Source organism: Podarcis tiliguerta (assembly GCF_965153285.1).
Source record: "Podarcis tiliguerta genome assembly, chromosome: 16".
NCBI lineage: Eukaryota > Metazoa > Chordata > Lepidosauria > Squamata > Lacertidae > Podarcis > Podarcis tiliguerta.
The window spans coordinates 29,657,641-29,684,971 of record NC_139549.1 but is presented as its reverse complement, the minus strand read 5'-3'; the positions used below and the strand labels follow the sequence as shown (position 1 = coordinate 29,684,971).

Below are 27,331 nucleotides of genomic sequence, written 5' to 3'. Positions count from 1 at the left end.
GCCTTTGAGAGCATTTTTATTCAGGGTAGCAGAATGGAATTGCAAGAAAGCCTAGACCAATACAAGAAAAGGTGGCGTAGACTTGGATCTCAAAACGACAAGTTTAGAATTCAGCTTTGTTTGAAGAACCAGACAGAACAAGAAGAAAAAAGTGTGAACGCCTGAGTTGACATTGCATCGCCATTGTACTCTTCTTTCATGCATGCCTCAAATTACACTGCTCTACGGTGTATGGGGGGGCAGTCTTGTTGGCCGGTGCAACCCCCACCCCACAAGAAATGGGCCTTGGATTTGCAGGCTCCCACTTCCCTCTAACTCCTGTCCTTATGAACCTCTTAATATCCAGGAGTAAGAAGACCATTTCTCAGCTTTCAGGGACTGGGGTCGAGTGGGAAGGGAAGAATCTCTGAACTGCGTGCAGTGCTGCAAGAATTGGCCTTAGCCACTGAGGCCCTCCTCTTAAGAGAACTAGTTTAAATGGGACACCCCTTTGCAAGAAGCCCACCTGACCATCCGCTTTATGCACCTACAAAAACTCTTCCTTGCTGATTGGCAGGAGTTTGTGGGATCTTTAGAGAGGCACAGCTGAAGGCAAGGGGGATAATCTTGTAACTAAAGAAGTAGCAGCAGGATCTGAAGCCTTCCGGTTCTCACGTGTTTTGAATTTTCTTCCATCGGATGCGGCCCAGCTGTTCTAGGGGAGAGTGGAAAGCCTTGCCTGAGAGAGCAAGTCGCTGAATGGAATTGGCAGAAACCATTTCCGTAACTGGGGAACCTAAAGTAAAATGTGCATCGCCGTGCCTACAGAAACTGCTGTCGTAAGACAATGTCTGCGCCTGCAGAGGTTCTGGGTCGTGTGTTACATTCTCTGCACCGATGCATCTCAGGACAGATCCATTTCTAGCATGCGAACTAGCCTCTCAAACGAAGAACTGTTATACATTGCCTGATCTCAAGACGAGAGGTCAAAAACAGGCATGCCTCCATTCCTAGGTGTAATAGGAAGCAACACCAGAGCAGCACAAAGGTGGGGATTTCTCAACAGTGGCTCCTTGAACAATACAGGCCCTTTTCAGAGAGCACCAGTTCACATATAGGCAGTTTTGACCTGAGAAGTTTACAATTGAAAAGCTATATATTCTCACTAGCAACATTAACAAGAGTGACGGATAACATGAGAGCTGTGCGTGTACGGAACTAGGGGGCTAACCATGCTAACGGATGCGACTGGCAGTGAAAACCCAACGGGGCTCAAGTGAGAAGCGCTGGCGATGCAGGATTTACATACACTTCAGCTTGACAGATGAAATTTGGCATTTTTTTTTGTTTTGTTTATTTTGAATCTGCGTGAGCGTGAATGAAACAAAGTCAGTACCAACTTTCTGCAAATGAAGACACAAAAAAATTGTGGAAATTTTGGTAAATAGACAGTGCTGGTCACCAAGCCTGAACACACACACTTAAGGAAATGCAAGTGTCCATTAAGTAAAAGGTAGTTTTTTTTGTTTTTTGTTTTACTTTAATCGCCTACCAAAGAATTTGTCTAAGAACACTTAAAACAGAGATGCTTTCATATCCCAACTTATAAAAGAAAAAACTTTTTTTGTGTTTTTTTTTTACTTTTCAACAGAGAGGTACTTGGCTGTCAATCTTTTACGGTTTGAAATCAAAAGTTGGGAGCGGGGGAGGAGGAGGGGGGAGAGGGACATACACAAAACATTAAAAATCCAAAAGGTTACTCTACTGCTCCCCTGACGTACGTTAGCCCTAAAATGTAGAAAAGGCAAAGCCCTACTTCCAAACTCCTTACAATTACCCACCGGGGCATGGAAAGGTTTACTAATGCAAGTTCCTGCAAAATAGAATATGATATGTTCTACTTGCGCTCTACTAAGTTTCCACAGGGATGGGGGTCCAAATGCTCACTCGAACCAGGCGTTTAAAACTCAGCAGCTCAGAAGCCACTTTTGGTCACATGGCTAGATCGCATCTTAGGGTATCCTAAACTTTAAAACACTAAAAATGAAACCGGAAGGGTGTTGTTTCAAGTTATAAAGGGGTAGAACTTCACCTTACTTGAGAAGAAATGCCTGGGATTTAAAAAAAGAAAGAAATACATTTAAGTTTGGCTGACCCCTGAAAATGATTACAGCTCAATTTTAGAACGGCGAATTTTGCGTAAGAATTTTATGAATGGCAGTATGTATGCCCTGGCCACTTACTGCTGAACAGAAATTTCTTGTGTTTCCAGTAACAATCAGACAATCCATCATTACGGGAAGGTAAATTCCACAGGAGAGGGGTAATTAGGTGGAAACTGTGTTCAATGACTTGCAATTTGTTTTCTGAAATTAACACTGCATGACGTTTTACTTCTGTAACCCTCCCGAAAAAGCCGGGGTTGGCTAGGGGAACTTTGTTTTTCCTCCCCTCCATTTTGGTACCTCTTGGTCCCTAATTTGCAAATTTCCCCATTGCAATGCTGTTCCGAATAATTAAATCTTCTAATAGTCTGCATAGATACTAAGAATAGAAGTGTAAAATAAATCTAAAAAATAAAAATAAAAATCATCACATCCCACTATTCCTTTTTGCTACAGAAAATCCTGTATCAAAAATTTCTCAGAAACAGGACTTAAGTCATACTGTAATTCACTCATGCACACAAAGCTTGGAGTTCCCCATTTAATAAACATTATTGTAGTCACATCAGCCGAATTTACACGAGATCTAGGCTCGGTTCTGATTATTTTACGGAGTACATGTGGTAGATTTTATTATGTTACAAACTGGAGTTAAGAGAAACTTGAGACCAAGTTCCACAAAGGACAGTGCAACATTTTAAAGAGGGATAAAGGAAGCAAAACTGCCAAACATTCAACTCTTTCTTGTCTTTTCTTTTGCCAGGACAAAGAGATAATTTTGCTAAGACATCAGTGCGATGGTGGGGTTTTGTTTGTTTGGGGTGGGGGGTGTTTTTGGGTGGGGAGAGGGAAGGATAAGGGGGGAAACTTAAATGTGGGAGGAAGGAATTGTAAGGAAAATAAGAAATAACAGCCACAACCTTTTGAACTTTTAAGGGCAGATTATAAGTCTACGATATTTTTGATAAATTCTGACAAGGAAAAAAAAAAGAGAAACAGCATCCTTTAAAAGTATATTGAAGCAGTGATTTTAAACAAAGAAAGCAGAACTAGAACATCTTAAATTTTTAATCCTTTCTTTACAGGTTACCTAGCCCACTTTTGATTAAGAAACTGTAGAAAGTTAGTAACAGCCACAAGTTAACACCGAGAGGTGGCACTTGTCAATTTCCCATAGAGTCCTGCTTTGTGGTGTGTCTGAAATGCACTGCTCCAGATCTTCTATCACACATGGCTGACATCAACTCTGTCAGGGTTTTTTTTTTTTTAGTCCACTGGTCGCTTTTCACCATATTTCTTTGTAAACTCTTCAGCGTTCTTACAGAATTTTTTACGGTCCTTAGAGTATTCTTCGGCTAGGTCGGCCCGAAGTGGGTGCTCGGGCTGGGGGTCGTTCACCAGTGCTATGAGGGACTGGATTACTGCCGAAAGAAAGCACGGAAGATGTCAGTATTGATGCGTGAGAGCGGGGCTGGGGGAGGAAAGAGTATTTCGGTACACCCAAGCCTATTGGTTTCTTTTACAGTGGTGCCCCGCAAGACAAATGCCTCGCAAGACGGAAAACCCGCTAGACGAAAGGGTTTTCCGTTTTGGAGGTGCTTCGCAGGACGAATTTGCTATGGGCTTGCTTTGCAAGACGAAAATGCCTTGCGATTCCTGGGGTTTTTTTCCCCTCCCCCCCTTTTTCCCAAGCCCCTAAGCCGCTTAACAGCTGTTCGCTAAGCCGCTTAACAGCTGATCACTAAGCCGCTTAACAGCTGATCTAAGCCGCTTATCAGCTGATCTAAGCAGCTAATAGCCTTTTAGCAGCTAATCCGCTGATCCCTTAAGCCTTTAATAGCTGCTAATAGCCTTTTAGCAGCTAATCCGCTAATCCCTTAAGCCTTTAATAGCCGCTAATAGCCGCTAAACCGCTAATAGCGCTAATCCGCTAATGGGCTTGCTTCGCAAGACGAAAAAAACCGCAAGACGAAGAGACTCGCGGAACGGATTCTTTTTGTCTTGCGAGGCACCACTGTACTTTTAAACAAGCAGAGGTTTTCAACTGCCCATGGCCTCCCGCTAAAGGTGCTACCAATACCACATAAACAAAGCTATTAAAACCCACGAGAAATTGAACTTCCAAACTGCAACCCAAAACGCTGATGGGTTGAAGCTGGGACACGAAGGGATGGGGGTGTAAACCCGACAATCATTCTGGGCTTGCTCAGCAATGATTTGGCAAGCTGGTGTTATTGCATCCCAAAGGGTCCAACGTCTGCTTGTATTTCTGACCAAATAAGTTTGGAAATAAGGTGAGAAAATAGGGAATTGATCTCATGACTGTGCAGCGATAGTGTCCTTTTCCCAGGTTTATTTTGCAGTTCCTTTTTTCTTTCTCCCAGCTTTCAATAAAGAGTTTGTACATTATAATAAATTATTATTATTATTATTAGATGTCAAACAGAAAAATAACGACTTTTAGAAGACATCTGAAGGCAGCCCTGTTTAAGGGAAGCTTTTAATGTTTAATAGGCTATTGTATTTTAGTGTTCTGTTGGAAGCCACCCAGAGTGGCTGGGGAAACCCAGCTAGATGGGCGGGGTATAAATAATAAATTATTATTATTACAGAACTGCTGCTGTCAAAGTAACCATGGTACAGCCAATGTTTTATGTGGGTTTACGGTCAGATGTTGTATGCCATCCCTTGTGGCAGCTGCATCCCACCCACTGTAGATAAGAACTAAAACCCTCATTAAACAAAACCTTTTACAGTTAACTCTACTTAAATTCCCACTAAAAATATAAATTAGTCTGAGAGAAACCATGGCCATCTGCTGAAAGTCTTACCTTGATCAGTTTTGGTGGCTGGCTTCCAGTTTTCAGCACTAATTACTGGCAAACAAACCTGCCCCTTTTCATCGATGTTAGGGTGATAGATCTTTGTTTTAAATGTAATCTTGGGAGGTTTGAATGGATACTCTGCTGGAAAGTTGATTTCGATTCTGAACGCACCCTTGTCGTACGGAGGATTGTCCTGGAATGAGAAGATATTAAGAACAGTTCAATACGGGATGGGTAGATTTCAGAGGAATCACCCACAAAATGGATGGCTATAATGTTTTCCTTCATAAAAACATTAATATATGAACGATTCAAAATCAATATACCAGGAGTTGTGTTATGTGTCACAGAAAAGATGCCACAGGCTGATAAAGAGGGGTCTAGTGATGAAGTTGGCTACTAGAAGCAACATGCAAGACAGTGCTTTGCAGAATGAACTGGAACTTGGGAGATTTGTACTGAACTCTAAAAGCTGTGGCTTGATAAAACAAACCAGCAAAAGAACTGTAGGCCAGGGGGGTCAAGAGAAAGGCTTTTCAAAGCAACTTGCTGTCACTGGAAAAACACCACCGCTGCCTCCCTCCAAGGAAAGCTTTAATTGTGGGAATGGATAATTTCCATGCCCCTCTATTCCGCCACATGTAGCTTGACCCACTTTTAGAATTGCCTTCCTGGCTATCACTGAAGCTCTCTCCCCACCCAAGGACACATTTATTTCCCCCACTGACTTAACAGATAAAACCTCATTTTCAATAACATACAAATACATAATAAAAATATGATAGCAGCGAGGATGGGAGGGATAAACAAAAAACAGCAAAAATCCAACAGCAGCAATGAGGAGTCGCCAATTATCCATTGAATGACCTGGGGATTGGAAGAGCTTTTGTTTGGTGTCTAAAAGGTAGTCACTCCCTGTCAAGCCTTCAAGAGGGATATTCCATAGATCAGGTTTCTGATCTACAGAACAGCCCAAATACCCTTTCCTTCAAAGGCCAGTTCTTCAGTGAGTGGGAACAGGACCAGCACCCCATAAATCCGACTTGTGTGTGGAATACCCTTGCAGTTAAAAAACAAGAACGAAAGGCACAATTCCACATGCTTCCATTCTATGATGTGTGGTTTGTGTAGCGAGCATCCCTCTAGTGCATCCTCCCCTCCTTCACTTCAAGCCTTCTCCCTGCTCATAGTACACCCACACCATGCTGTCCCTCTGGCTCACTCAATATATGCCTCCTGGCTCTTTCTACTCCTCTCCCCTCCTGCTTCTCTCCCTGTTGATCACTCCTAGCTCACGCTCTCTGCCTCATTCCCCGACGCTGCTGCAATAACAGCGTTCTCTCTACCAGGAAATAAAAGCATCAGGGAAAGAGCTGGGTGCCTAGGCACTCACTAGACACAAAAGCCGGCTGCCATTTTTGCGCCTCACTGGTCTGAAACATCGTGTTAAAAACCAAACTTTCCCCAAAGCTGAAGTTTAAAATTCAGTAAGGAAACCTGCATTCAAGAGCAACACCAGTTAAAAGAACAAATGAACTAATGAAATGAATCCATGGAAACAGTGGCTGCAAGGAACCAGAAGGCAAACGCAGTTTGAGATCATTTAAAAATGGGAGGGGAGGGATTAAAAATTACGCAGGGACATCTCTTCAGGGAGGCGAATCCAATGGCCAGCACTCAGAAAGCCCTGCACCACCCAAGAGGCTTAGGTGCTTGTGTTGCTGACTGAGAACGCCACATGGCAAATCACAACTGAAACCAAGGGATGCAGGGAGGCTTATTGCACAAAGGAAAACATCTTGGGAAATCCCCACTCTTTTGGATCCATACCAACTGTGTGCTCATAGATTCAGTAACCTTTAAAACTCTAGCCATCTTGCCTCTAAGGCAGGAGCGGCTAAACATCAAGTTTATCAATGCAAAAGATGGGCAGGCAGAAGAACAGGGTGCCTCTGAAGATACAGAAAGCTTAGGGATGTTTTTAGCAGCAGGATGAGATTGAGCTCACCGCTTATCCCCACATGTCCTTTCCTGGTTAGCTTTCTTCATTTTGGCAGCCTAATTTTAAGTGGGAACAGTCATTTGTTGTTGCTTTCATTGAGCAACTATCCAATCGGACCGAACATGGGTTAGAGCTCAACGTCAAGCCTACTAAATGGTGAAAGCGCTGGCGAAGAGGACCTTCTTTGCCGCCTCTTTTGCATCTGCAGAAAACAGCAGCAGCCTTCTTTAGGTGGTCCGCAATCTAACAGAACCACCTTCATCATCGGGGGCTGGTGAAGAACCCAAGATCCCCTGCAATGATTCTGCAAAGTTTTCTGCAGATAAAGTCACTCAGATTCGGAAAGAGGTAGGTTCCGCTGTGGTAGTGAGGCCAGGGTTGGAAAGTGCTGGAGTCCTGTCTGGTCAAGTTGCATGGGATCAATTCCAATCTGTTACCTCTGAGGATGAGGACAGGTTATTAAACTGCTTCTTTAAAAAAAAATATTTGGACCTGGCCAATATGGCCAACTATCGCCCAGTCTCAAATCGTCCATTCTTGGGCAAGGTGATTGAGTGGGTGGTTGCTGAACAACTCCAGGCACGCCTGGAGGATGTGGACCATGTGGATCCCTTTCAATCGGGATTCAAGCCTCATCATAGGACTGAAACTGCGGTTGCGCTGGTCAATGATCTCTGGTGGGCCAGGGATCGAGGTAAAAGCTGTTTCCTGATCCTGCTGGATGTCTCAGCAGCCTCAGACACCATTGATCATGACATCCTTCTGGACCGTCTAGAGGAGTTGGGAGCTGGGAGCACTCTTCTTCCTCCTGGGCTACGTCCAGAAAGTGGTGTTGCGGGGGAGTGTTCAGACCCCTGGGCTCCCACTTGTGGGGTGCCTTAGGGCTCAGTCCTCTCCCATGCTTTTTAACATCTATATGAAGCTGCTGGGAGAGATCAGGGGGTTTGGGCTGGGTGTTCACCAGTATGCGGATGATACCCAGTTCTACCTCTCCTTCAGATCTGAACAAGTGAAGGTCCTGTGTGTCTGGAGGTGGTTGGAGGATGGATGGGTGGCAGCTAACAAATTGAGGCTGACTCCTGACAAGATAGAAGTACTGTTTCGGGGGGACAGGGGGCGGGCGGGTGTGGGGGACTCCCTGGTCATGAATGGAGTAACTGTGCCCTTGAAGGATCAGGTGCACAGCCTGGGAGTCATTTTGGACTCACAGCTATCCATGGAGGTGCAGCTCAATTCTGTGTCCAGGGCAGCGGTCTACCAGCTCCACTTAGTACGCCAGTTGAGACCCTACCTGCCTGTAGACTGTCATGAGTGATGCATCCTCTGGTTATCTCCCGTTTTAATACTGACTATGTGGGGCTACCTTTGAAGGCGGCCCGGAAATTACAACTAATCGAGAACGTGGCAGCTAGACTGGTTACTGCAAGTGGCTGCCAGGACCATATAACACAAGTCCTAAAGGATCTTCATTGGCTCCCAGTACGTTTCCAAGCACAATTCAAAGTGATGGTGCTGACCTTTAAAGCCCAAACGGCCTTGGCCCTGTATACCTGAAGGAACATCTCCCACATCATTCAGCCCGGACACTGAGGTCCTCCTCCAAAGGTCCTCTGCTGGTTCCCCCACTGCAAGAAGTGAGGTTACAGGGAAACAGGCAGTAGTGGCACCCTCCCTGTGGAACATCCTTCAGATGCCAAGGAAATAAACAACTATCTGACTTTTATTATAAGAGACCTGAAGGCAGTCCTGTATCGGGAAGTTTTTAATGTTTGATGTTTTACTATGTTCTTATATATGCTGAGAGCTGCCCAGAGTGGCTGGGGAAACCCAGCTAGCTGGGCGGGGTATAAATAATAAAATTACTATTTTTTATTATTATCACCAGGTACAAACGACCTGAGTAGCACTTTTGGAACCAAAAGAAGCTGCTTTCACACTCACAGGAACAATAAGCCCTTGCCAAGTCAATAAGTTAGCTTCATCAACTTGGATATTACGGAAGTTCTTCATTCCACATTTGCGGATTTCTTCAAGCTCCTACAAATCAAGAATAACAAAAAAAGAATGTTAGAAAGAAAAGCCAGAAAACAGTTAACACACATTACTTTTTTCCTTTCGTATTAAGCGGATGGGGATTGAAAAATGAATCAACTGCTGAACATCACTCTTCTTACTTTGGGCAGGTTACATTTCATGGCTATGCTGAAAGTTTTGTTTACATTTCTCTAATTTGTGCCAGACATAAAATAAAATAAATACCACTACTGATAAAAATAATGTACTTTCAGTCCCACTATTTTCAGTGAGAAAGACTACAGCAGGTACTCCCACTAAAATTACTGAGACTTGAAAGTGCTTCACATACCCCAAATCCATAGAGGAACAAGCATATGTCAGAATTATATCAGCATACTGCAGTATATTGCCTTAAGGCCAAAGCCAAGAGATGAAGATTACCTTTTGAGCAGGTTTGACTGTTTTAAACCAATGCAGTTATTAAATTAATTTAACATATTGCAATTGTAACCCACTTTTAGATTTTTTTTGTAATGAAAAAGGGGGACAGTGTTTGTTAAAAAAGTAAAAAATAAATAAATCATGATTTAAACACACCGAGAGAGAAAATAAAAACCCTAGAGAACACATCAGGTTCCATCAATCTCAGAGGACAGTCCACTCCTCCTATCACTTGGGGCAAAGACTACATCAAAGGCGTGTCCTGCCTGATGTGTTGGACCAATGAGCAATGACACCCATAATTGTCACGGAGACCATGAAGTCTTTAGCTGGCTCAGTATCTTCTGTGTGGTATATTCCCCTAGGAATATCATCCTGACGTCTTCCAACAATACCCCAGAGACCACCTCATTCAGCCCTGCTGGGCAACAGGGAGATTGATGGTTTGGGAAGGGAGGCAACTTTCATTTGCATTTGTTTTTCAAAACATGTTTAATCCAGAGGTATTGCACAAGAGTGTTACTCAGCAATGCCAACATTCTGATGAAGAAGCACCGCTATTGCATTCTCCAATGTTATCCCCTGCATGTTCGGATCTTGAGAACAACGTTCGAAACTCCCGTTGCTCTAGGCGCATTTTGCGACAGGGAATTTCATTAGTGTGGGCAGTTTCTGAGCTCTGGGCGCAGTACTGCACCTAAGATTTCAGATTAAAACTGCACAGTGGAAGGAAAGGAGGGCCTTTTTCTGCCTCCTCACTTCCAGCCACTCTCTGAAGAGACCCTCTTAAGAATATTACGGAGGGAGGCAAGGGAAGCATGGCTTTGTTTTCTGCAGTCTTCAGATGAGGACTAGACCATGTGGGAAATGAACATAAGATTTTAGCTGCAGTTCATTCATTTTCAGCTTTGTATTCTTTATAAAAAAGGCACCTAGACATTCTGTTGTTGCACCCATAACCTAGGTTTAAGGTGCCATTTAACTCCTAGCTTTCATACCTCAGTTTCTAACACTTCTAGAGAGCACAGGTCTTCTGAACTGGGTTGAATAAATTTTGAAATGCCGTCATACTTAAGTTGCCCCAGTGTGCCTGCTTACTTATGATGTCGTGCCATAATCTAGTAGCAGGTACACTGACTGGGAAGTTTCATCACGAAGTGACAGGTGCAAACTTAGCTATGGTAAGGTAAAGGGACCCCTGACTGTTAGGTCCAGTTGCGGACGACTCTGGAGTTGCGGCACTCATCTCACTTTACTGGCTGAGGGAGCCGACGTACAGCTTCCGGGTCATGTGGCCAGCAGGACTAAGCCGCTTCTGGCGAACCAGAGCAGTGCACCGAAACACCGTTTACCTTCCAGCCGGAGCGGTACCTATTTATCTACGTGCACTTTGACGTGCTTTCGAACTGCTAGGTTGGCAGGAGCTGGGACCGAGAAACAGGAGCTCATCCTGTTGCAGGGATTCGAACCGCCAACCTTCTGATCGTCAAGCCCTAGGCTCTGTGGTTTAGACCACAGCGCCACCCGCGTCCCTTTAGCTATGGTAGGTCACAGCTATTGCTATTACCATAGCAATAATACTTTACTACTTGTAAACTTGCTGAAAGCTAAAGGTAAACAGACCTGGTATGGTGTTTGTCCACTGATCCCAAGTAGAACACATAGGAACAGCAAAGAAAAGGCAAACACTGGCTATACTGTCAAAACCCAAAGATGCCAGCAAACAGTAATTGTATATAAATATAGATTGGCATAATGGAAGTGTCAACTGGCATTATGGAAAGACATGCTATCCAAACTTATATGAACAAAGGGGATGAAGAGCACTGAAAAAGATTCTCAAACTTCATCACAAGCCTTCCCAAAATAAACTATTCACCTGGCAGCACTCATCCACGCAAGAAGCCCTCACATCACTAAAATGGGAAGGACAAAATGAGATCCCATGCAGAAAGGATTCAGACTGATTCTACAGAAGCAAAAGCATGTGGTCCACTGACTTCCCCTTCCCTAAGGAGACACTGTTTGTGTAGTCAAGGAGAATTTATTTCCCTTGAAAACTGGCCAGGCCTCTCAAGCAATAGCCTACCTGAAAGTCGTGAGAACCCTTTGCTTTTATTTAATGCATTTTACCACACTCTTTTTAACTGAAACGGCTCTCGGAGCAGCTTACAATCATCAGTAGTAACACAGTCCTCGCCTTCAGACTTACAAACTGAAAAGCGTGACACACAATAGAAAGGAGGAGGGGATTGGAAGAAAACACACACATACTCAGGTGCCACTTCTTCACATTTCTGCTGCTACAGAAATGACGAGGAAACAGTTCAGGTAACCTGGTGGAACTAAAGACAGGGGATCTCTCAGTCTCTGTAGCTTGGTGTAAATGATATAACCAAGCTGCTTTATTCGGGGCCTAATCTGATTATTTAGAACTTAGGTATCACCCATAGACCTAAAATATATACTATGTACTTTTGGCTTCTATTTTTACATAATTAAAATGTTTTTCAGTGACAGCTACTAATTACTAATGGACATTGTGACTGGTAATTTTACTAGGGACAAGGGTTATGAGGGGGGAAAGATAGAAATCATCCCATTTTTAAACTCTAGCTCCCAGACTATACACCGCCTAGCCTATTATTGTCTACTCCAGCCTCCTCAACCTGATGTCCTCCAGGCATGTTAGACTACAATTGCCATCATCCCTGATTATTGGCTATGCAGGCTGGTGCTGACAGGAATTGTAGTCCAAAATAGCTGGAGGGTACCAGGTTCAGAAGGACTAGCTTACTCAAACTTGCAACAGCTCTATCAGGTCTTAGGCAAAGGGAAATCCTTGGAGATGGCAAGGATTGAACCAAAAACTTTTACATGCAAGCATTAGGCTCTGCTAATGAGCTATGGTCCTTCCTGATGTATTTACAACAAAGCCAATCATTAGCAGATACAGTGGTGCCCCGCAGGACAAATGCCTCGCAAGACGGAAAACCCGCTAGATGAAAGGGTTTTCCGTTTTTCAATGCACTTCGCAGGACGAATTTCTCTATGGGCTTGCTTCGCAAGATGAAAATGTCTTGCGATTTTTTTCCGCTCCCCACCCCCTTTTTCTAAGGCACTAAGCTGCTAATAGCCTTTTAGCAGCTAATCCGCTAATCCCTTAAGCCTTTAATAGCCGCTAATAGCCGCTAAACCGCTAGTAGCGCTAATCTGCTAATAGGGTTGCTTCGCAAGACGAAAAAACCGCTAGACGGAGAGACTCGCGGAACGGATTCTTTTCGTCTTGCGAGGCACCACTGTATAAGGTGAGTGACCAGGACTAAAAAAAAAAAAGCCTGATCCACCTGGATTTACCACTGGTGTCTACTGTCATGATGTACCCACACAATAACAAAAAAAAAATAACTGCAACTTTTGCTGCATTCCCATGAAATGAAAAAGTACTCTGATGGAAGTTCATTGTAAGGCTCAACGTATAGTTATTTTTAAAATGTCTCAATAAACTGCTAAAATTGTGCAAAGCTCAGACCAATCTGACATGGCACTCTGCAAACAGCTTATTGTACACCTATGGAAATAAACATAAAACAAGCAGGAAACAGCCAATGGAATGTGAAACTCAGGCAACAGGTTTTTGTTGAGTCTCTCCTTTAGTGTGACTAATCACTTCCCTTAGTATAGAAACTAGCTACTCTGTTAGTATCAAGGTTCATTCAAATCACTAAGGAAAAAATGCCAGATTATAATCACGGATTTCTTCAAACGAGCCTATTTGCTGATCATATACTTCAAAATAAATACTAATTGATTGCTGCAATCATAAAAATATGGTAGGCTTTTGCAGACAGATGCTAGCTGGAATATTGAAAGGATCTTCTCCTTTTCAGGTTTCCTTTCTGTTTTGATCTGCCTGTCTCCTTTCTTATACAACTGCCCTTTTCTACCTGACTCTTGCCCCACAAGGAAGTACAAAATCTCAACCAGAAGAAAGGTCTGATAATCGTTACTCAGCAGGGTTCTCTATGAGACTGAAGGTAAAGGCCCATGAAATGGTCAAATGCTTACAGCACGCTTAAGGGAACCTAAAGCCTACCAGATGTTTGACTACAACTCTCATTATCCCTGGCCACAGGCTGGGAAAGATGGGAGTTAAAAACCTTCAACATTTGCGAGACCAAAGGCTGGCCAGTCCTAGTTGAAAGAACCAACTGAAGAGATCAGACTGCTATTAAGCACAAAAAATGAGTCAAAGTCACCCAGATCTGTCAGTGGATGACACCTGCGGCAGTCTGCCCAGCCCCTGGCCCTTAGCAACAAGATATAACGTAAGTACACAATCTATTGTGCCACGCAATGATCAACAAAGATGTTTTCCCCACAGTTCTTTGTAAGAAAAAGCAATTGGTTCAGTTTTAAGCGGTTACTTTAAGAGAGTAGCTTTCATAGCTGAAACTCAAATACAAATAGTCTCCACCTCCCTAATCCTAAACCAATTAGCCATTCTGAATCAAAATGTATTTAAAAGTCTTCCTAATTGGAACAGATTAGAAAAAGCTAACAAAAAATGATATTTAAGGCGATGTGGTTCAATACTACTATTTAATGTGAATGAAACATTATACAGTGGTACCTCAGGTTAAGTACTTAATTCGTTCTGGAGGTCTGTTCTTAACCTGAAACTGTTCTTAACCTGAAGCACCACTTTAGCTAATGGGGCCTCCTGCTGCTGCCGCGCCGCTGGAGCACGATTTCTGTTCTCATCCTGAAGCAAAGTTCTTAACCCGAGGTACTGTTTCTGGGTTAGCGGAGCCTGTAACCTGAAGCGTATGTAACCTGAAGCGTATGTAACCCTAGGTACCACTGTAGTGCACACATTTAACATTATGTGTTTTGATAGACCTATCAATATAGTTATGACTACGTACAGAATTTTGTCTGAAGAACTGTCAAGATATGTAACATTGCAAGGCGTCCGGTCTGGCAGTAAACAAGCTAGTGCAGACCATAAGAGGGTCTCAATAAGACACGTAAGGGCACTGAAAAAGGCAGCCCAGCTGTTTGTAAAGAAAATCAGGATGGTCTTCAGATATGGTATCTGCTCAGTTGTTCACACATGGCTATTAAAAGTTCACTCAGCACTTGTGCTGTGCATGTATATATATTTAAAAACATATATTGGCAAGGCTCACACTGAAAATGAACAGGAAAAGGGGACTCCTAGTTGTCAGAAAGCAATCTGTAGGCCTGGCCTTCCACAACCCTGCAGGTGTTTTGAATTAAAACTCCTATTTAACCCAAGCCAGAGTGGTCACATTGGGGAAGATTAAAGGTAAAAAAAAGGTAAAGGACACCTGGACGGTTAAGTCCAGTCAAAGGTGTCTATGGGGTTGCGGCGCTCATCTCACTTTCAGGCTGAGGGAGCTGGCGTTTGTCTGCAGATAGTTTTCCGGGTTATGTGGCCAGCATGACAAAGCCGCTTCTGGCGCAATGGAACACCATGACAGAAACCAGAGCGCACGGAAACACTGTTTACCTTACCGCAAGAGTGGTACCTATTTATCTACTTGCACTGGCATGCTTTCAAACTGCTAGGTTGGCAGGAGCTGGGACAGACCAAGGGGAGCTCACCCATGGTATCCCAAAGGCAGACAGCAGACTTCCCACATCTTACTGAACCATCTTCAGAGATAGGAAGCAATGCCTTCAGTAGCATAAAAGGGGCTGACCTACTAATGGCCACGAGGGCACCACCCTTTCCCCTTTCTGATACAAATTAGTAGCACAAGCCACAATAACTATATAAAGTGTCCCATTTTCTCGCATTTCTGTGAAACAGAAAGGGGCATAGAATCGGTGGCAGTGACTATGAAGAATGAGATTGGGATATAGCAGTGATATCTGGGGCAGCAGTCAGGATTTGGGGAAACAGCTACTTTGGCACATAAGAGGGTGTTCGAAGAGGAGTCCACATGATGGGCAGTGGAAAGGTCCAGGGAAGATGCTCAGATCCAAAGAGGAAACACTGGGAATGGTGAAGGGATTTTGGCAGGTACTGGGATTCCATAGCAAAGTTTTGTTTTGTTTAGAAGTTGGCACCTCCACACCACCAGTGATTCCCACCTACCCACATGTGATAAATTGGTGGTGTGGAACCCAGGCCTCTGCCAAGTTTCGTCCGGTAACCCATTTTTATTTGCTTAATCTCCATTTTGAAATTCATTATTTCATTTCGAAGCCCCCCGACTTCTGAATAATGGCAACATGGATCACATATTATTGTCTCTCTGGCTTCATACTGAATTTTCAATAGTTGGTGGCTTTTAAAACAAACAACAACATACAGCCACATTTATTTCTGTTTGTTAACCATTCCTACACCACCTGCAATGTTGTCTGTTGTTGACAAGATTCCGGCGTTGGCAACATGCTCTTCTGGAAGTTTCATGGGGAAAATATGTCACAAATCAGAAGGAAGCAGCTAGCTAGCAATGGATGCTAACGTTAGAGCAGTCCCTTTTGAGGAAATTGGGCAATTTTAAAAGAGAAGCAGAAGTTCAGCGATGCTGAGTGACAACATGACGGGAATCCAGCATATAGTATTGCTTGTAATCTTTACCATTAAAGCACTTCAACCTCCTTTGCTGAAATCACTCATGTACCTTTCACTCTGCACTTTGCCCATCATTTCCTTTTCAGGAGACAAATCCTGAGGCATATATCAAAGAATGAATCTCCACCCACCAACTAGTATTACTATGCTCAAATATTCCAAATGATAGCACACATTTAGATTTAGAACACACTGGAAGCTCTAACTTTGCACTCTTGCTTCTAAACCTTAAATACACAAATCAATCATAATCTCAGCCTTCACTCTAACGAGACTCTTTCATCAAACAAAGAAATAAAGAAAGAGAAAAAAACTGAGAATCTAAGAAGAGACAAGGAAATGACTGGAAGCTACATGCAGCTTGGAGGCCATATGTTGCCACTCCCAATAAGAAGTGATTCAGAATATCCTCCCCCTCTCCACAAAAAGGAGTTAAGTCTCAAGTTATTGCAATTAAAATTTGAGAAAAGATCCTTTCCACTATTTTATTGGTGGGGAGGGGAGGAATTCTATTCCCTGTTCTGAATATTGTATGGACTCCCTGTCAGAAGCCCTGCAGAGCCACTGCCAGTCAGTGTAGACAACACTAAGCTAGATGGATCAGTGGGTCTGACTTGGTATTAGGCAGCTTCCTAACTAGGCATATAATTCCAATATGGCTATCGTGGAACTATAATATGTCAGGATACTGTCTGATATTGATGAGAGTATTCAGAACAATGACGTCGCTGTTAACTCCAGAGCCCCCCAGTGGCAGTAACAATGCAAATGCATTTTCAAATGAGACACAGACATATATTACTACGCCCATCTAACTTTGCATAAATTTGAATGTTAATTCGTGCTGGCATGCATATTTAAAAATAGCACATTTGCTAACGTTAAGGATGAGCTAAAACAATGAACTGGGGGGGGGGGGTGTCACAGCAAACAATGACCTGTTGAAACTCCTCAGTACATGCAATTATATTATTTGCTTTCAAATAATGTGTTCAGTGGAGTATCTGGCAGTGAAAATTTAGCTGAAAATAAAGTTAGAAAAGAATATATGGGCCACCACTCTCCATCTAATCTATAAGTTTTAAACTCATTATTTTTACCCAAACGTGTCCCAGCGTTATGGTCTACACGACATATATATCTCCTGCCTTTTTCCCTGACAGGAACACATATAAAAATAAGAACAGATAAAAACATGGGGAGAATTGTTAAAAAACAATTAAACATACTATTATATATTTATATTAGTCAGCTTGTGCCCAGTTGCTTGGTGCAGTACCACCACATCAGAGTATCGAACGAAACACACACATATCAGATTTTTTTAAAACAGGAAAAAGTTACTAGCAAAAACATAAATAGCTTGATGAGTCAACAGCTCATTTACAAAAGATCTGAATACAAATGCTCCAAGTTAGTTTCATGGGAGTGTTTGCCGCTATTAGTTTATGCAGGAGTTCAGCTAAGTAAATGTTTGACTACGTAGCTGTTCAAGCAAAAACTTTTAAAAATCAACCTGCTTGCTATTTCCTTGCCTTTCAGGCAGAAATTGGAAGACAACTGTGTTAACATTTCAATGTTTCTGAACACTCCAAATTTAAAAAGTGAAAATCACAATTTGGGTTTTTCAAAACTTTTTAAAAACTTATTTCCCTAAGGAGCTGGTGTCATTTTAATGCCACAAAATGATTTGCTGTAAACATGGGGCAGTTCCTTTCATCTCACCAACCTTAACTAGTAGATAATATACATGGTTTCATATAGCCAAGAATCTTCTATAAATATGTATCTTCCACCAACAGAAAGTGGTCCATTTCATTTCCATGAGAAACAGAAACAAAAAGTACATTTTGTGGCATAGGTCAGCCCTCACGCAAGGCCACTGGGTTCTCATGAAAGTGCTCATCTCCCATGATGGTGGCAGCACTTTAAAGGAATTTGGGTGTTTATGCACAGAAAACGCAAAGAGTACCTTCTTATGAGCTCTGCAGCAGCCCTGCATTAGCCCCACACCGCCATGTGAGGGTTTGCTGCATGCCCGAACTAGGACAATGTACAGATTTTAACATGCTAATGACACAATATGGTATCAGTACACACAACACTGAGACAGTGGCTCGCAGAATTGGACAGAAGGACTCCACCAATAGCAAAACAGTGGCCAAACGACACTGCTATGCTGGGACTTGCCCATGACCTTCAGCACAGAACAGCTTTTTAAGGAATGAAACAAGTCCACTACCAGCCCTTTTACATTGGCAACTTATGTTTACTGAACAAGGATCTTGTAGCAACACCACCACACTCTTGTGCAGATGGTCTCAGGTGCACTTCAAACGATTTTTATGGGGAAATGATTGCATACTAAATAAATAAATAGTTTGAAGAAATGTTTAGTACAACAGCATTAGGCATACTGCTGCTTTCCCTGCTCTTACACTGAAGTATTAACAAATAAATTTTCTATATGAATTATCCTACCTCTCTCATGTCTGGGAGAAGATACCATTTTTTTATTTACATCCTGGTAAAATGACATTTGACAAAGCTGAACCGTGCTGGCCCATTCGCCCCCAAATGTAAAGGGTTACTGTGTTGTATTAGAAACAGGAGTTTGAGCCTGCTTTGGCAGCTGTTTGACTGGGACACCGGAGGCCACATTTGCTCATACTCTGTACTAGAACAGAATCAACGAAAGAGGCAGCCGCTTTGAAAACAGAAAGGCCAGTATTTTGTCATAGCTTTAGTTAGCCTCTATCTGAACCCATGCTCTAGATTCAAGTCATCAAAATTCTATGGTATAGATTTCAATTACTCTCTCTTGGTACCGAGATATAAATTACTAGTTAAATCCATAATACAAGAAAAGGAAATATTATTTGTAAAACACTACATATATTGTATGAGAATTAGAGTTCATACAGACAGATCAGGGAGTGCGTGACCCAACTACACTTTTGTTAGTCAAAAGCAATAACATGCCATCTAGTCCTCAGATAATAGTCAAGATATCCTATCATTTTTAGTTTATTTTAAATCAGGGTGCGACAGCACACCAAGACTGAGCGTAAGTGCAGAGCTTAGGTGGGAGTGGGGGGGAGTATTAAAGCATTTAAAGAAAGTTGTGGCAAAAATGGTTGCCCAATCCACATGTGAAAAGATGCTATTACTTAACAGAACCCGTGTTGGAAACTCGGGTATATAAACTAGACGCCAAATGGCCCCTGAAACAAGTTACAGTCACCAAAATGGGATGTCTAGCTGCCATTTGGGGGCAAGAGAGCTCAAAGGCCTTATTTTTCAAATGATGGACTGAGTGTGATTGATTCTCAGTTAAACATCTGGCTAGTTCAGATGACAACCTTGAGCTCGGTTAAGAGCTTTGAGAACTTGAAGAAGAAAAGTCCCTTGATCCAGGGACAGTTCACATATACTTTGGCCTATTCCTTCCTCTTTTTCTTATTGGTGACTGCTCCTACCCAGGCTGCACAGAAAAAGCCTTTTGGTTCCAGAAATTGATTCCAATTGTGCAGATTAAATATAACTAATAGAATTATACAGGATGTGGTATTAGTATGTGAAAATAGTCCAGATCCAATGATCCCCAGGCATGCACCTCCAGGCATCTTTACTTGGTCAGAAGAGTCTGATAGCTAGGTGCATAATGCACCTGGTTAATTTTGAACACTGAGCAGAACAGCCTCATCGGCAAAAAACAAACATAAAAAAACCTATGGTACGGGAATTGCTGCTGAGTGGTAGCCTAGTTTAGCATGAGCAACACCTCCAAGAAAAATAAACACTCTTCTTCTTTGGCGATCACTCGTAGCCGAGTAAGATTGTCTTCCATAATAACAGTTTTAGCATGTTGTGCGGATGCCTGATGATCGTCTTCCAAAGCACTACTCTATTCCAAACTTAAAAATGGAAAGCGTAATGCTGGTGGTCAACAAAGGAGGTTTAAAGACTGTCTCAAGGCAAATCTTAAAAAATGTAGTATAAACACTGACAACTGGAAAACAATGGCCTGCAAGCGCTCCAGTTGGAGAGCAGCCTTTACCAAAGGTGTAAAGAGTTTGAAGACACTCAAACTCAGGACGCAAGGGAGAAATGTGCTAAGAGGAAGGCATGCTTGGCAAATCCACACTGTGATCAACTCCCGCCCAGAAACCAATGTCCCCACTGTGGAAGGGCGTGTGGATCCAGAACTGGCCTCCACAGTCACTTACGGACTCATTGTTAAAGCCGTGTTTATGGAAGACATAAAAACATTCAAAACTTCAAAGGTGTGTCTGGCTTACCACCAGTTACAGACCACTTCCAAAAGACACAAGCTGCACTTAAGACAACCACCTGCCATGAAGCTATTGAAATAGCAATGGATAATAATAATAATAATAATAATTTATTATTTATACCCCGCCCATCTGGCTGGGTTTCCCCAGCCACTCTGGGCGGCTTCCAAAAGAATATTAAAATACTGTGATACATCAAACATTAAAAGCTTCCCTAAACAGGGCTGCCTTCAGATGTCTTCTAAAAGTCTGGTAGTTGTTGTTCTCTTTGACATCTGGTGGGAGGGCGTTCCACAGGGAGGGCGCCACTACCGAGAAGGCCCTCTGCCTGGTTCCCTGTAACTTGGCTTCTCGCAGTGAGGGAACCGCCAGAAGGCCCTCGGAGCTGGACCTCAGTGTCCGGGTAGAGCGATGGGGGTGGAGACGCTCCTTCAGGTATACTGGACCGAGGCCGTTTAGGGCTTTAAAGGTCAGCACCAACACTTTGAATTGTGCTCAGAAACATACTGGGAGCCAATGTAGGTCTTTCAAGACCGGTGTTATATGGTCTCGGCGGCTGCTCCCAGTCACCAGTCTGGCCGCTGCATTCTGGATTAGTTGTAGTTTCCGGGTCACCTTCAAAGGTAGCCCCACGTAGAGCGCATTGCAGTAGTCCAAGCGGGAGATAACCAGAGCATGCACCACTCTGGCAAGGCAGTCCGTGGGCAGATAGGGTCTCAGCCTACGTACCAGATGGAGCTGGTACACAGCTGCCCTGGACACGGATTTAACCTGTGCCTCCATGGACAGCTGTGAGTCCAAAATGACTCCCAGGCTGCGCACCTGGTCCTTCAGGGGCACAGTTACCCCATTCAGGACCAGGGAATCCTCCACACCTGCCCGCCTCCTGTCCCCCAGAAACAGTACTTCTGTCTTGTCAGGATTCAATCTCAATCTGTTTGCCGCCATCCATCCTCCAACCGCCTCCAGACACTCACACAGGACCGTCACCGCCTTCACTGGTTCTGATTTGAAAGAGAGGTAGAGCTGGGTATCATCTGCATACTGATGAACACCCAGCCCAAACCTCCTGATGATCTCTCCCAGCGGCTGCATATAGATGTTAAAAAGCATGGGGGAGAGGACAGAACCCTGAGGCACCCCACAAGTGAGAGCCCAGGGGTCTGAACACTCATCCCCCACCACAACCTTCTGAACACGGCCCAGGAGGAAGGAGCGGAACCACTGTATGACAGTACCCCCAGCTCCCAGCCCCTCAAGACGGTCCAGAAGGATGTTATGGTCGATGGTATCAAATGCCGCTGAGAGATCCAGCAGAACTAGGAAACAGCTCTCACCCTTGTCCCTAGCCCGCCGGAGATCATCAACCAGTGCGACCAAGGCAGTTTCAGTCCCGTGATGAGGCCTGAATCCCGACTGGAAGGGATCCAAATGGTCCGCTTCTTCCAGGCGTGCCTGGAGTTGTTCAGCCACCACTCGCTCAATCACCTTGCCCAAGAATGGAAGATTTGAGACTGGGCGATAGTTGGCCATCGTGGCCGCATCTAAAGATGGTTTTTTAAGAAGCGGTTTAATAACCGCCTCTTTCAGCGGGTCTGGGAAGACTCCCTCACGGAGGATGAGCTTACTCTAGGGTAGGGTGGGAAATGATGACTCCACTTCCATTTAGTGTTCAGAAAATGAATTAACTTCTAAACACAAGTACAAACTCTAGATTCCATTTAAAACCAGGTTTCAGATGTCCACTCACTGTTTAAAGCAGGAGTATTACCCAGGCAGCATTAACTGCAGCCAGAATGGCCAATGGCAAAGAATGATGGAAGCTGGAGGTCCAACAACATCTGGGGTGCCACAGATTCCCCACCCCTTCTACTAAAATATATTCTGGAAATGCTCTAAAAGGCAATTCTTAACATTTATATTCCATTTACTTACTTCTGTCAACCACCTAACTGTCTGAATATGTAATCACCCTATTTAAATTATCTTAAAAATATTTTACCCTGGGGAAAGGTTTGCTATGACAAGGCCTGAGAATCTCTGCTTATTCAGTTATTTCAGTTTCTGTAGATAGTTCTTAGTAGTTCATCAGTAACTGTCTGTTTCAAAATACTATATAAAAGAGTGTATATAAGATAACTCTTGTTACAGACAGGAAGTTTATTATAATATTTTCTTTTCTTTCAGATTCAACATTTACTTTTGTAAAATGCTAATTCTCATCTATATGCCAAGATCTAATTCAGGGTTGTGGAACCTGTAGCCCACCAAGTTAAAAATAGAGGGAATGACAAATTACAGAAGCCAGTCAATAAAAGGACACACAGTCCCCAGAATTTCTACTGCTTTACGCTGCCATGATGCTATCTCATATTATGGAAACTTTATTTTAGATCAAAATCCAGTATCAGACTAGTAGTGGTAAATACAAGTAGAATTAAATAAACATAAAGGAGGGGTTTGTTATGGACAAAGTGGTTCATGGCTCAGATACAAAATACGGTACCTGATAATTATTATTCTGTGAAGCTCTCACTGAAATCAACATTAAATGAGCCATGTTTAAGTTTTAGAACCAGTGAGGAATATAATTGGCAATTTACTAATAACTTCTAATAGAGTATATAGATTAAAAGCAACTTAGGTTAAAACTACGTTTTTAGTCCGTGCTTCATTCAGCAAATATTATTAAACTGAGAAGTAGACTAAGCAAAGAACAGACCCTGGAGGGGAACATTTCAGATATAAGTATGAAAGTTTCACTTTCCTTTTCAATAAAGAATAATGTTCTTTCTTGGTCTTCTTCAGAAGGAAATGCTGATTGCACCACCTCCTTTGCTATAGCAAACAGATATGCATGGGTGGTGAGGGAAGATTAACACACAAATGTATATACATGCTGTGGCAGCATTCTGTACAACTATATTATTAACATCAGTAGCTCAGGCTTACAGCAAGGGTAGAGAACCTTTTTTTTTTTTTACTGTCAAAGGCCATGTTCCCTTAGGGGTAATCCACTGCGGGCTACCTGTCAGGACTGTGAAGGGCCACAACCAGTTTTGAGCAAGGCCTATGTTATTCCATCTTTCTGCCACACCCTTCTCTCCTCCTTTTCCTCTCCATCTAGTGTGCTACCAGGTAGGGTTAAGAGGAGATAGATCTCTTTTGCAAGAGGCCTGAAATAATCACTGACAAGAGATTCCCCCCCTTCTTTCATTGCTCCATTCATTTAAGCATATCCCCACCCCCCGTTTCCAGATTCATCACACACCTACACTTAGGCAGAAGGCTGCAAGCAGTCCTAGGGCAAGAATTTGCCCATCCTGGTAGACAGCATCAAGACCAGCATCGTATGCTGGAGAGCTGCATGTTATATTTTGTCCAAAATTCCTTATTTACCTTATGCAGCAAACAGCTTGAGAACTACAGCTCTAGTTACAATCTCTACAGGTCTAAAACACCAATATTATAATTATGTGTGTAAATCCTACCAGCATAGGTATGGGTTCAAAAAATACGCTGGAAGTCCTGCACTCTCTCCTGTGCAGATTGGTCACTATCCATATATTTGCCTCTTAAACTTTTTAGGAACTGCATACTATTAGTCAAAAACATGCAAATAACTGGTTTAAGGACAGATGGGTGGTGCGGGTGGGATGACAAGGAAAAATAGTTACTCTTATTATAATTATTTGTTGAACTTGTATCCCGCCCTAGACCCATATACCACTCTTCCTCTAAAAGTACAAGACTATTATTTCTGGCATATCAATACAGAGAGAGTGGATTTAAGTATTTTTTTTTTTAAATTAAAAGAACAGGTTATTTCTTGAAACAAGAACCCACCCCAACTTTTGCTTTACACATAAGCTTAAAGCCATGCTGACAGTAAAAACTGATTACACAAATGGTAAAACCGTTAGGATTTATATACAGTTGTAAGAGCTTTCCAAGTGAAATCTGTTCCCAGTCAGCACCTAAGAAGAATTAAAACAATTTCAATGACATAATTTATTCAATTGTCCACACATTTCCCAAGTTCTGGACAGTAAACTTTACTCACCAAATAAATTAGAAAGCAACCTTACTATGCCTGTACCCAATTATAAACATAGTTCATTGACTAAATGCCATTTAACTAATTACATATGCACAGAACAACAACAAAAAATTATTATTTATACCCTGCCCATCTGGCTGGGTTTCCCCAGCCACTCTGGGCGGCTTCCAACAATATATTAAAAATACATTAAAACATCAGTCACTAAAAACTTCCCTAAACAGGGCTGCCTTCAGATGTCTTCTAAACATCAGATAGTTGTTTATTTCTTTGACATCTGGTGGGAGGGTGTTCCACAGGGCGGGCGCCACTACCGAGAAGGCCCTCTGCCTGGTTGCCTGTAACCTCATTTCTTGCAGCGAGGGAACCGCCGGAAGGCCCTCGTCGCTGGACCTCAGTGTCTGGGCTGAACGAGGGGGGTGGATATGCTCCTTCAGGTTTATGATTAAGAATCTCTTAAGCAAAACAAAACCAACTTTTATTCATGACAGGTATCTTAGAAGAGGCATTCCCTCTTGTGAAAAACAAAATGAGAAATGCCTCTTCTATGATGAAGCTTGCCACTAATTTGATGAACTTGTGATAAATTCATAAGGGGCACCTTTTCCCGTCAAATATTGCAGCGCAATTATAATACAATCTGTCATGCTACAACAGCTGCAAAAGCCGTATCTGGATGTAAACTATACGAGTTAGTGAAAGGAATGCGTTAATAGTGGCGCAAATACTGATGATGCATATGCAGAACAGCTTTTAATCTGTGTTTATGAAGGCTGTGGAGCACACGTCACTCTCTCATCCTAGATATGACTGTATCACTCCAGGGGAACCACATAGCCTCCTTTGGACTAGTACAGTGTTAATCCGTCGTCGGGGCAAAACGAAACTAATTCACAGGATATGTGTCATCTTAAAAAGCCTAACCGATTTGGGCTGCAAACTCACTTAACGTAGTCACACTTACTCCCAAGTATACGCCAAGCCGTTATTGTGGCACATGCTTCCCAAAGCTCCCACCCATCCTCTTTTGTTGCCCATCCTTGCCGGTGGGGGGGGGGGGAGAGATCTCCTTCCTTACATAACCCCAGAACCAAATGAAAAGCCACCGCTTTGATCCCGTGCCTGAAGAAGAAACTTTGGAAGATCTGAAGGCTTTTTGAAGGAAGGCCGCGGGAAAAGGGGAAAAAAGGAAGGAGGCAGGCAGCAAAGCCATCCCCACCTGAAGTGACTTTTGAACCCGTTTTCAGATTACTCAAGAGAGGGAGGTGGCGAGAAACGTGGAAGAATTCCCATTCTTATTTTAAAAAGAGAGATCCACCCCACACGGCCTACTGGATCAAAAATAACGATATATATTTTTTTAATTTTTCCCCCCTCCACAGTTCCCACAAAGGACCGACTTCGAATGAGTCTCCTCTTTTGTAGCGTCGGAAGCCACCACCCACCTCCTCCCACTCCCGGCGACACTCCGCCCCGAATCCGAAGCGGGGTCTGGGCTCGCCGCCTTCCCTCCTCCCCGGCCCGGCGAGTGGGGTGGGCTGGCTTGGACGGAGGGGACCCCCGAGCTCCCCCAACCCGGAGACGCCCCAATGGACGCGGGTTGCCCGGAGCGAGGAGGAGGAGGAGGCGGCCACTGGCGCCGCCGCCGCCGCCGCCATCCCGCCCTTTGCTTAGTCACCGCGGGAGCCCCTTCTCGGGCCGGGGCTGCCGGTGTGAGGAGGGAAGAGGCGGAGGAGAAGCCGCCGCCGCTGCCGCCGCCCTCCAGCCCCTTCCCGAGGCGCCCTCGGGAGTCGAGGCCTACGCTTCCCTCAGGCGCCGGCGGAGGAGGCGAAAAAAGAGAGAGGGAAGAGCGAAGCGGAAGCGGCTCCGGCGGCCCGAGCCGGGGGGGGAAAGGGGAAAGCGGGGGAGCGGGGGCTTCGGGAGCCGGGAAGGGACCGCTCTCCTCCGCCGGCCGGCCCGCGAAGAGCCTCCCGCCGCTCCCCACCCCGCCCCGGCCCTGCCCGGCGGGCGAGCTCTCGGATGTTACCTTCATCAGCCTCCTGCTGGCCGCCATCTTGGATCTGCTGCCGCTGCCCCACAATGCATGGCGGCGGCGGCTGCGGACGAGGCGGCTACATAGACCCTGCGCTTCCTGGAGTTGACACGCGCCGGGCGGGAAGGAGGGAGGGAGGGAGGGGGGAGGAGGAGGCGCGCGGGGGAGGGGAGGGGGAGGCGTCGTTTGGGGGTGGGGGGGGGAGTCCCCCCCCCACTGCGCTCCACGATGGGGTTATAATGGGGCAGGCACCTCCTGCCGATAGATAACGCAGGCACATGATTTTGGAATTTCCAGTTTGGGGAATTTCAACTTTATGTATGTTTCTTCATCATTATTTTATTCGCGATTTCCCATTTTATACGTTTCCATAATTTTACAGTCGTTTTTTATAAAAATTATTAAAGCTTTATTGCACAACAATTTACATACAGTGGTACCTCGGGTTACATACGCTTCAGGTTACAGATTCCGCTAACCTAGAAATAGTGCTTCAGGTTAAGAACTTTGCTTCAGGATGAGAACAGAAATTGTGCTCCGGCGGCACGGCGGCAGCAGAAGGCCCCATTAGGTAAAGTGGTGCTTCAGGTTAAGAACAGTTTCAGGTTAAGAACGGACCTCCGGAACGAATTAAGTACTTAACCTGAGGTACCACTGTACTACATAAAAAAAACCCATACTGCATAAAAAACAACACAAAGCAATACCATACCCTCGTAACAACTAAACACTAACTAACAACATGTCATTTGACATCACACACACGGAAGTCAAATTTTACAGTCGTTTTAACCTTTCAGAGCTCACCCCCCCCCCCCGCATATCAGCAGCTGCTTAATTATTATTATGTATATATTTCCCTGCATATTCCAAATTAACTTAATCTGCTCAGGGATTAATCTA

At 43.8% G+C, this 27,331-nt stretch overlaps 1 protein-coding gene across 1 annotated transcript; it reads right to left on the bottom strand.

Moving 5' to 3' along the window:
• Window positions 1-26,555, bottom strand: UBE2L3 (ubiquitin conjugating enzyme E2 L3). The gene is made up of 4 exons (XM_083418437.1): window positions 26,423-26,555; window positions 8,913-9,008; window positions 4,976-5,162; window positions 1-3,565 (listed from the first exon to the last, which is right to left on the bottom strand). The coding sequence occupies exons 1-4, from the start codon at window positions 26,447-26,449 to the stop codon at window positions 3,411-3,413; spliced, it is 465 nt and encodes a 154-aa protein (XP_083274563.1). The 5' UTR covers window positions 26,450-26,555; the 3' UTR covers window positions 1-3,410.
• Window positions 26,556-27,331: the final 776 nt, after the last annotated feature.

Bases quoted from the DNA above. Each gene is read 5' to 3' on its own strand.
- UBE2L3 (XM_083418437.1), bottom strand. From the start codon at position 26,449: ATGGCGGCCAGCAGGAGGCTGATGAAG. The intron at 9,009-26,422 runs GTAACATCCGAG...CTTGATTTGTAG, and splicing joins CCAGCAGGAGGCTGATGAAG to GAGCTTGAAGAAATCCGCAA. The intron at 5,163-8,912 runs GTGAGTGTGAAA...TTCTCATTCCAG, and splicing joins GGCAAGGGCTTATTGTTCCT to GACAATCCTCCGTACGACAA.